The sequence below is a fragment of the Chrysochloris asiatica genome, unplaced genomic scaffold, assembly GCF_000296735.1.
Source record: "Chrysochloris asiatica unplaced genomic scaffold, ChrAsi1.0 scaffold00485, whole genome shotgun sequence".
In the NCBI taxonomy this organism is placed as follows: domain Eukaryota; kingdom Metazoa; phylum Chordata; class Mammalia; order Afrosoricida; family Chrysochloridae; genus Chrysochloris; species Chrysochloris asiatica.
In genome coordinates this window covers 197,579-206,141 of record NW_006409003.1, presented here as the reverse complement: position 1 = coordinate 206,141, position 8,563 = coordinate 197,579, and the positions used below count along the sequence as shown (strand labels likewise).

At 47.0% G+C, this 8,563-nt stretch overlaps 1 protein-coding gene across 1 annotated transcript in view; it reads left to right on the top strand.

The window, feature by feature from the left end:
• The window catches only part of ZNF584 (zinc finger protein 584), a 5,425-nt gene extending 3,094 nt beyond the window's left edge, over positions 1–2,331 (top strand). The window contains 1 exon segment of the mRNA XM_006878218.1: positions 2,303–2,331. Coding sequence (XP_006878280.1) covers positions 2,303–2,331 — 29 coding nt within the window.
• Positions 2,332–8,563: the final 6,232 nt, after the last annotated feature.

Genomic DNA, 8,563 nt, shown 5'->3' with positions numbered 1-8,563 from the left:
CCGGCATCAACGGTTTCACACTGAACAGAGGGCCTATAAGCGTACAGAATGTGGGAGAGCCTTCACTACCATGTCCTACCATAACCGGCATCAACAGTTTCACACTGAACAGAGGGCCTATGAGCGTACAGAATGTGGGAGAGCCTTCAAGCATAGTTCTACCCTTCAGCATAAGAAAGTCCACACTGGAGAAAGGCTTTAAGAAGACAGCATGTGGAAGTTGTCCCCATGTTTAACATGAGCGGTCTCGCACCAGACAGATATTCAAAGATCGTAGCCATTGTGAGACCCTGAGATAAGCTAAGCCTTGTGACACTTACCTTAGGGAGATGCCTCATATGTGCCAGGTACCCGAGGATGTTTGTAGAAGCTTTGTTGCACGTTTTGATCTGCCCAGGGCCCTTGGCAGTTCTGTCACTGTGGTGACCTAACACAGGTCTTCACAGAGGATACCGGTCACTCCAGCGTGCTCAGGGAAGGTGGACTTTAGTAAAGACTCAGGAGTGGCCAAGCCCATAAGCAGTCTTCACTCTCTTCCCACTGACTGGTTTAGTTGGAGACGTGACCTGGCTGTGGTCGGGGAGATCTGAGTCAGTATATGCAGGAGGCTTCCAAAGGCTTTTTTTTTCACGGACACTCTTGACACCACACATGGTATCTGTCATGGATTTTTCCAACCCTGGAACCGACACTGTTTTGGAAAGTGCAGTAATAAAGGTCTTAGTGTTGAAGCCATCTGTAACATTGGGGCTTCTTAGCATAGTAGTTATGACTCAGGCTTCTAATTGAAACTACCAGCCGTTCATGGGAGAAAGATGAGGCTTTCTGCTCCTGTGAAGGGTTACAGCCTCGGGAACCCTGTACAGGGACACTGAGTCAGAAGTGACTCCGACTCCATGGCCCACCACCACCACCACCACCATTCCCTTTGTGTGGAGGAGTTGAGAAGGAATTGTGTGGAGGGCTTCATCAGCATTAATAGAGGAGAAGGCGGTTAGTGGGTCCCTGACTTTGCCTCAGAGGACATAGAGAATGACAGGGTGGTTCTCAAATTTGGGCCTAATTTACATTAGAACCTGAGGCCTTCAGTGACACCATTTTGTGACCTGGATATCAGGTATTTGTGGGTCTAGAGTTCACACTGATGAATAGGTGTTGTTGTTCCGTGCCGACTCATAGTGACCCTGCTGAGGGTCTCTGAGGAGTGGCTAGTGAATTTGAACTGCTGACCTCATGGCTCAAACCAACCTTTGGGTCCAGTGTTTTATCCCACAGTGCCACACCAGGACTCCAGTGAATAGGGTAGTTGGTGTGGTTAGACCCAGCAAGATTGGAGTCCCTTGTTCTCAGGGAATGTTCTGTAATCTCTAGCATTGGTCAGAGGAAGCTGTTTCCAGAATCAACTTAGAAACTATGTTCTCTGGAAACCAAAACTTGGAAGAAAGGCTCACTGACTGTAAGATCTACAGGGGCCAGGTGAGAAGATTAGGTATGGAAACACTAAGTGTGAAGTCATGTGGTCTGGTTGAAGCAATATAAAGGGCATTCACAGATGTTTCAGCAGCTGTGTTTTCATGAAGTGAGGGTGTGCAGACCTGTTACCAGTGAGCAAGGTCATGGTCACAGAAAGCAATCTAAAGGTTTCTGGATCCCTGCAGACTTCTTAGTTGGTTCTTCTCATGGCTGTCATCTTAGGACAGAGAATGCAGGTCTCGCGATGTTACCTTTGTGGTCCAGCCAGTGTACCTGGTGTCTGGTTGCCATGGTCTCAGTTGTTCAGATTTGCTGTCGCTGATATAAACATCCCCCAAACAAATAAAATGTCAGTTCAGCACAACCTGTATTTTGAATGTAGCTGTGTTCATGGTTTAAAATGTGTGCTTCGTCACAAGAAGAGAATGTTGGGGGAGAGAGCAGGAAACCCCAGATCTGAGGGACTTTGGGCCAGTGCCCAGCTAATACAAGTAGTGAGGTTTCAGGCTACTACTGCTGATCCTGTCTGGGCTGCTCTCCCCCCACCTCAGTCCCAGTGGCAGGAGGGATGATGACCACACCGAGGCCATCCTCCCTGGATGTAATGTTTGCCGGCCACCAATAAGGGGTCTGTATAAGGGCTGAGTTCAAGTCCTGCAGAGCCATGTGGGACTCAGGCCTCTAAGGAAATAGGAGGGTAGACCTTTGTCATCAGAGGGCAATTCCTTCTACCCTCAATGGGTGGCCATGGTTAGATCTCCTAAAATCACCCGGATCACATGGGTGAAGGGTTCTCTTCCAGCCCTGAACCTGTGTCTGGTCTCTCCAGGCCTTAGTCCACCTCAGGACACCTGTTAGCGGAGGTGGGGCAGAGGGAGAAGTGAGCAGTTTCCCCTAGTGATACCGGAACATCCTGTTGGTACTGACCCCATGACCTGCCCAAGGCACCACTTTTAGTCCAGACGTCATCTGTCAGACAGGTACCATCAGCCCATTATTACGGCTGCCATCTTGTCCTGTATCCTGGCCGTGGCAGCTCTCACACATCCACCCGACAGCTTTTGGCTCCTGGCATATTCCCGTTCTCTCAGCCTATCAGGGGTGCCCTCCCCAGTCCCCTCCTCCTCCTCCAGTGACATCCCTTCCACAGTTAAGCTGAGATGGTTACTCATCCATGAAACCTTTGGAGTTGATGTTCGCTCCTTTTGTTTGTCCTTAATGCTTTGATTTCAAACCTGACACCAACCCACTATTGGCCCTAAGTTTGTATCCTGTAAGTTTATATCCTCACAACTGAGTGGAATTTTTGCTTTGTATCACTTCTTACTGTAATTTGAGTTACCACAGCAAATTGGTTTTCCATTCAACAGTTCATACATATTTTAATTCATGGCGTTGATTTCAGTCCCCACAATATAACCCTACTCTTCCCACTTCCTGCCTGGTTTTCCATTGAGATTCATCATTCTTTCTTAGTCCTTCCTGACTTGTGAGCTTTATCCTGGGACAATGGCAGTTCTCATAAGGTTGATTGTTCTAGAGAATGCAAACCTCCCTGGTGTTACTGCTCACCTTATAGGCTCATTGTTTGGCTGGAAGTTGAGCCTTGAGAGTGGCTTCAATGACTCCAGGATGACTAAGGGGTCTAGTCTTGGAGGTTTCACTCCTCCATCAGGACACTGAGCCTGGTCTTTTATTATTATTATTATTATTATTAATTATTATTATTGTTCCACATTTTCCTCCCACCTATCCAGGACCTCCTATTGTGACCCTTCCCTTTCAGAGTACTAGGTCATGGTCACCTAGTACTGTCTAGTTCTGGTCTCAAGGCCATGGAGACTGAGGTTCCTGTGATCTAAAAGTCTTTTGGACTAATTCTATGTGGCTGTTTTCTTCACTCTTCTTTGCCTGAGACAGGGATAGATCAATAGCAAACAAGTGTTTTACAACTAAGGAATACATTTGCATTTAAGGACCCAACAACATACAGGCAGGAGCTCAAGGCTTTGTTGATCTTGGGGACTAGTGCATGAGAGGTGCTTCTTAACTTTTTATTGTTTATTGATAGAGGCAACGTGATTATTTTGTACCTACATTTTTATGTGGTAGGTGATGTGCTAGGTAATGATTCAAGTTGGTCATTATCATGAATACAAATGGAAGTCTCATATTAGAAGAACAAGGTTGAAACTGTGCTCAATTTGGTACCTTGTCCTATAAAACTATGACTTGGTTCAGAAGGTTGAACAGTAGTGTCTTGTTCCGTAGATGCCTGTGAGAAGGAGCTTTTCTGGTCTCTTTCTGAGTCACCATTTCTTTCTCTCTTTTTCCAATTGGATGAGGACATACACTCCAAAACGTCTGACAACACAACTGAGTCTCCATAAGCTAGAGGATTTTATCTTCAAAGTCAGATTCTGTTATGGTACCATTTGTGATCTTCCTATACCCTCAGCAGGTTGTAAACCAAATCCAAACCAACTCACAGCACCCTACAGGGCAGAGTAGAACTGCTCTCCAGGGTTTCTGAGTTAGGAATCTTTGCAGGAACAGAAAGTCTCATCTTTCTCCCATGGTGAGTTCGAACTGCTGATGTTGTGGCTAGCAGTCTAACATGTAATGCACTACGCCATCCGTACTCCCTCAGTAGGCTAGTATAACTCAGTTTTACTGAGAGAAGTGAAGAAAGACCTGAACAGCATTTTGCTAATAACAAGGAAGTATATCCATGAATCATTTGTTGTTGTGAAGAGCCGCCAGTCAGTTCCAACCCATAGCAGCCCTGTCTAGGGTGTCCAGGCAGCAGCTGGTGAGTTTGAACCACCAACCTTGTGGTTCCACCTGACTCAACCCATTAGGCCACAGTGCCTCATCAGGACTCCCTTAGTCATTTATTCCTTCAATTACTCATCAGCTATCTACTGAGCACGTGACTCAGGACTGGTCAATCGAAAGCAAGAATGATTGGGTCAGGGATGATCACATAGCACAAGACAGGCCAATGAGAAACAAAGGATGTTGGCTCTGGGCCCTTGGAGTTGACCTGCCAGGAGGATCCAAGTTGGGGATGCAAGCAGACATGTTTCTCTTAAAGAAATGACTACCTGGGAGCCACGTAAAACTGAGTGATGGCGAGAGAAAATCTGTGTCATCTTCATGAGGTCTAGACCCAGTTATGTCTGAAGTTATCCTGTAGAATTTTGGGTTCTAAAAAACCAGATTATCTTTGTTGAGGCCTTTTAAACCTTCCTCATAGTGGTTCTCACATGTCACCCCTTCCTCTCCTGCCCAGGACAGAAACTCCTGAAGCTCAGGGGGCTTTCCCACCACACCCAGGGCCAGGGTCAAAACTAGGTCCAGACAATTATTATTATTATGTCCAGATTCTTGGGGCTCACCTTCCACTAACATAAAGGCTGAGCAGCTTGTGGACTCTGCCTTCTGACACCCTCCTGACAGCATAGAAAAGGGTCACAGCCCCAAAGGAAGTGCCAGGCTCTCTGGAGACAGCCTCAGACTGCTGAACCAGACCCACCTGTACGGTGCCATCCATGGGTTCACCTTCTCATCTGTCCAGAAACCTCTTTTCTCTCATTATTACTGGATGTAGCTTGGTTACTTGGAGCTAGGCTCTTCTCTTCCCTGGAAACTGTTACGTGTGTGTTATGTGTGTGCAGGTGTGTGTGCGTGCGCACACATGTGTTGACTTCCTTGATTGTGCACATTTCAAAGGGATGGCTTCGGCCAAAAATAGAAGGTCTTAGAGGAAGCATTCCTGGGTGTTAAAATTGTCCAGAAACTTATTTAGCTTTTTAAAAAGATTTACATACATTTTAAAGAAGCAGAGAAAGTCTTCTAAAGTGAGTACTTTAAGGAAAGGGAAGGGGGATGTCTCAATTCTTGTCCCTTTTTTTTTTTTTAAACACAGAGAATTAATGAAGCTTCTCACACTGAACCACAAGGTCAGCAGTTCAAACCCACCAGCTGCTCATTGGGAACCCTATACAGGGTCGCTATGAGTTAGAACCAGTTCAACAGCACTTACAACAGCAATCAGTCACTAACTGCCTGTTGCTCTTAAGACCTGGCCCTTCTCAGCCTTGGTTAGGCTTTCACTCCATTCAGGAACCCCTTGGAAATCCCGCTCCAATTCAAGGTCACAGTTGGTTTTGAGGCTTTCCATGGTGTTTGTTAAATACTCTAAAAATGTAAGATTCTGTCATCTGAAAGCTAGGCCACTGCACAGCAGTATATGGATTTGATTCTCTGAAGCATCTGCCGAAGCCAGCAAATGTGGCTAACCCATTGGCTGCCGTACTGGGAGAGAGATTGGCTGTGGAGTCCGCCTCGGCCTAGTCCTTCATTTGCCACCCAGCCTCCCTCTGTGGGTAGAGGCTCCCAATTCCCTTTGCTGAAATCCCAACGTGAAAGGGGACTGGGAAGACCATCCATGCTCTGGTCCCTTCCTTCGCCCTTGGTTTCAGCAGCCCAGCCCACTCAGTGTCCCTCTACCACAGAGGATGTTTGTCTATTCTGTAAAGGCTCAAGCTGGAGGCTCTAGGCCTCTGTTTATACACTACCCTGTGATGGGCTCCCATCCCACCCCCATCTCGTTAACAAAAAAAACCTCATCAAGCAAATAATGACAGTTACATGACATTAATGACGTAACAGCAGAGACTATTTATTGAATATACCAGTTCTGGTTGTAGTCACTTCATCTTCCCTACAACCCTGTCAGCTAAGGACTGGTGCGTTAGTGCAGCCGTTAAGAGCGTGGGTTTGTCGCTGGCTCTACTGGAAACCCCAACACTGGCTCTAATGTTCACTCATCAGGCTAACTTGTTAGCTTGCCTTTAGGGTAAAATCTCAGCTCCTTCTCAGTCCTCGGCAGGCCTCAGACAGTTCACACTGCCAAAAGCCCTTATAGTAAAGCAGATGCAGGAAAGCCTCCAGCTATAGTTCTGACCTCAGCCAACAGCCGCGTGTTGGAAATTCTGCTCAGGAGTGCTGCAAATGTGGGGCGCCTTCAGTCAGTAGAACAGTGAAAGCCACACACTTGTCTGGAACCAGAGTTCACATTCCAAAAACAGCACATGATCCAGTAGCATCTTTGACCTGGCCAATAGACAAAGACTCCCATTTGAGAGGCGCTGTGAGAGACAACCCTCAGTCAGATGTGGCATCTCATCACGGACCAGACGACCACCTGTGTCATGTATGTGGAGTGTCATGTATGTGGAGACGGCCCTCAGTCAGATGTGGCATCTCATCACGGAGCAGACCACCCATGTCATGTATGTGGAGATGGCCCTCAGTCAGATGTGGCATCTCATCATGGAGCAGACGACCACCCATGTCATGTATGTGGAGTGTCATGTATGTGGAGATGGCCCTCAGTCAGATGTGGCATCTCATGGAACAGACGACCACCCGTGTCATGTATGTGGAGTGTCATGTATGTGGAGATGGCCCTCAGTCAGATGTGGTATCTCATCACGGAGTAGACGACCACCCGTGTCATGTATATGGAGTGTCATGTATGTGGAGATGGCCCTCAGTCAGATGTGGCAACTCATCACGGACCAGATGACCCCCAATGTCATGTATGTGAGAAGACTTGTGAAGATTTTATTTTCTAATGGCTGAGAGATCTGGGGAAGCTAGCAGGCCCATGACAGAAACGTCTTTAGTTCATCTGCTGGGACGCTCCAAATCATGGGGCTTCCGTGCCCATTAACTCAACAAGTGCAATCCCCCGGCTGCCTTCTTCCAATGGGATTGTGCATGGATGTGACAGGCATAGCCCAAGGGGTCAAGAGTTGGAAAGGAATCCTAAGTGGGAAGATGATGAAAATGTCTGGGGATGGTTTCCTTCCCATTGATATAACTAAGCTTGCAGAGCACACTTGTATGGATCTGATGAGCCTTTAAGTATGAATTTTTAATCACTGGTGTGGCACTGTAGGATAAGCACTGGACTGTGAATCAAAAGGTCAGTGGTTCAGTGGTTCAAACCCACCAGTTGGCCCTTGGAAACCCTATGCAGGTTCGCTATGAGTCGGAACTGACTCAACAGGCACTTAATACAAACACAACAACTACCCAAGGAGCCCTGGTAGTTCAGTGCGTTCTGAGCTGACTGCTCACCCCAAGGTCAGCAGTTTGAACCTACCACTTGCTCCACGGGAGAAAGAGGAGGCTTTCTGCTCCTGTGAAGATTTACAGCCTTGGAAACGCTACACAGAGGGGGCTGCTATGAGTCAGAACCGACTCCGTGGCACACCACCACAAATTACCACACTCCTCGTGATTTACAACATGTACTATCTTACAGGTCTGTAAGTTAGAAGTGGGACATGGGTCTCACTGAGGTAAAATCAAGGGTTGCGTTTCCTTCCGGAAGCTCTAGGAAAGAATTTGTTTCTTTGCCTTTTTTGTGGCTGCCTGCATTCATTGTTTCTGGAGCATCCCTTCATCTTCAAAACCAGCAACAGTAGGTCAGGTTCTGCCATCTCCCCTCCTGCCTCCTTCCCTTTAGAAGCACCCTACCATTATACTGAACCCACCTAGTTAACCCAGAATAATTTCTCCATCGAAAGATCCTTCATTTAACCACATTTGCGAAGTCCCTTTTGTCATGTAACGTATCCTCAGGTTCTGAGGATTGAACACGACATCTTTGGGACGGTGGAGTGGGGAGTATTTCTTCCTACTATATTCTGATTCACTCAATCCTCAAACCATCTACCGTGACTCGTCGTGGATCTATCTTGACTCGCCGTGGACCTATCTTGACTTACTGTGGATCTATCTTGACTCGCCATGGATCTACCTTGATTCACTGTGGATCTGCCTTGACTCGCTGTGGACCTATCTTGACTTACTGTGGATCTATCTTGACTCGCCATGGATCTACCTTGATTCACTGTGGATCTATCTTGACTCACCGTGAATCTACCTTAATTCACTGTGGATCTACCTTGACTCGCCGTGGATCTATCTTGACTCACCGTGGACCTATCTTGACTTACTGTGGATCTATCTTGACTCGCCGTGGATCTACCTTGATTCACCATGATCTATC